The following is a 977-nucleotide window of genomic DNA, read 5'->3' as shown; positions in this document are numbered from 1 at the left end:
TTTAGTCAATAAAATGTATTAGAAATTAAATTTTATATTTTTTATGAAAGCTTTTTGAATTAATAATTTGAATATTTACTTTAGTTGATATGCTAGGTAAATTGAAATAAAATAAAAGAGTATTCACCTATTTTAGTCTTAAAAAAGTTTGAATTAGACATTTTAATCTCTAACTAAAATTAATTATTCGATTGATTTTTAATAATTAATTTCGTCAGTCACTTAGATTTTTTACTCTGTCAATTCTAACCGACGATAAAATGGTCTCTAAAAACAGGGATAAAATAGTCCTTGACTTCCTCTATTTAAAAATAACACCATTCTCCCTCAATTTCCATCATATCTCGTATAACTCTAATATTAACAATGTAATACTGCAATTTCAAATTATACAATGCACACTCTGAAATTTTAATATTCAGAAGAAAAAAATTTCTCAACTTATTTTTAATCAATTTATACTCAAAAGCTAATGACTATATCTTTTAACTATTTGTCGTCTTTGATAGATTTCATGAATCTAGACCGTAAGTTCAATTTTTAAGACCCGATTTGTTAAGATCTGAGTAATTAATTTTAATTAGAGATTAGAATGTCTGATCTAAAATTTGTTGAGACCAAAATGAATAAATACTCTAAAATAAAATAGTAATTAAGAGTGTTAAATAAGGAGTAAGAGTAGAAAGAAGGTGTAGTTATTGGGTGGTGGGCTGGGAAGGAAAGCATCAGGCAGCACAAGGCTTGGGTCAGTTGCAGGTCATCCCGGACTGAGTCGTGGTCTTCACTTTCCTTTCCAAACGCCTCAGCAGTCACCACTTCTCCAAGATGGCGGAGCAGTCGAAGACGAAGACGAAGACGAAGACGAAGACCATGGAGACCGTACACTCACCTCTGCTCACCTATTTCTCCATGATCTCCCTTCTCACACTCTGTCCTCCCTTCGTCATTCTCCTGTGAGTTATTATTCATTGCGCACT

The 977-nt window shown here is 32.0% G+C and overlaps 1 protein-coding gene across 2 annotated transcripts in view; it reads left to right on the top strand.

The window, feature by feature from the left end:
* The window catches only part of LOC107638378 (7-dehydrocholesterol reductase), a 5,363-nt gene continuing 5,056 nt past the window's right edge, over positions 671-977 (top strand). Inside the window, exon 1 of one of the 2 annotated variants that reach the window (XM_016341613.2) lies at positions 671-953. In XM_016341613.2, coding sequence (XP_016197099.1) covers positions 826-953 — 128 coding nt within the window. In that variant the 5' untranslated portion in view covers positions 671-825. The remainder of the gene's footprint in view (positions 954-977) is intronic. The other variant, XM_021120303.1, reaches the window with a different exon arrangement.

This window comes from Arachis ipaensis, chromosome B04, assembly GCF_000816755.2.
Source record: "Arachis ipaensis cultivar K30076 chromosome B04, Araip1.1, whole genome shotgun sequence".
Lineage (NCBI taxonomy): Eukaryota > Viridiplantae > Streptophyta > Magnoliopsida > Fabales > Fabaceae > Arachis > Arachis ipaensis.
The sequence above is the reverse complement of the archived record's forward strand: the minus strand, read 5'-3'. Positions and strand labels throughout refer to the sequence as shown.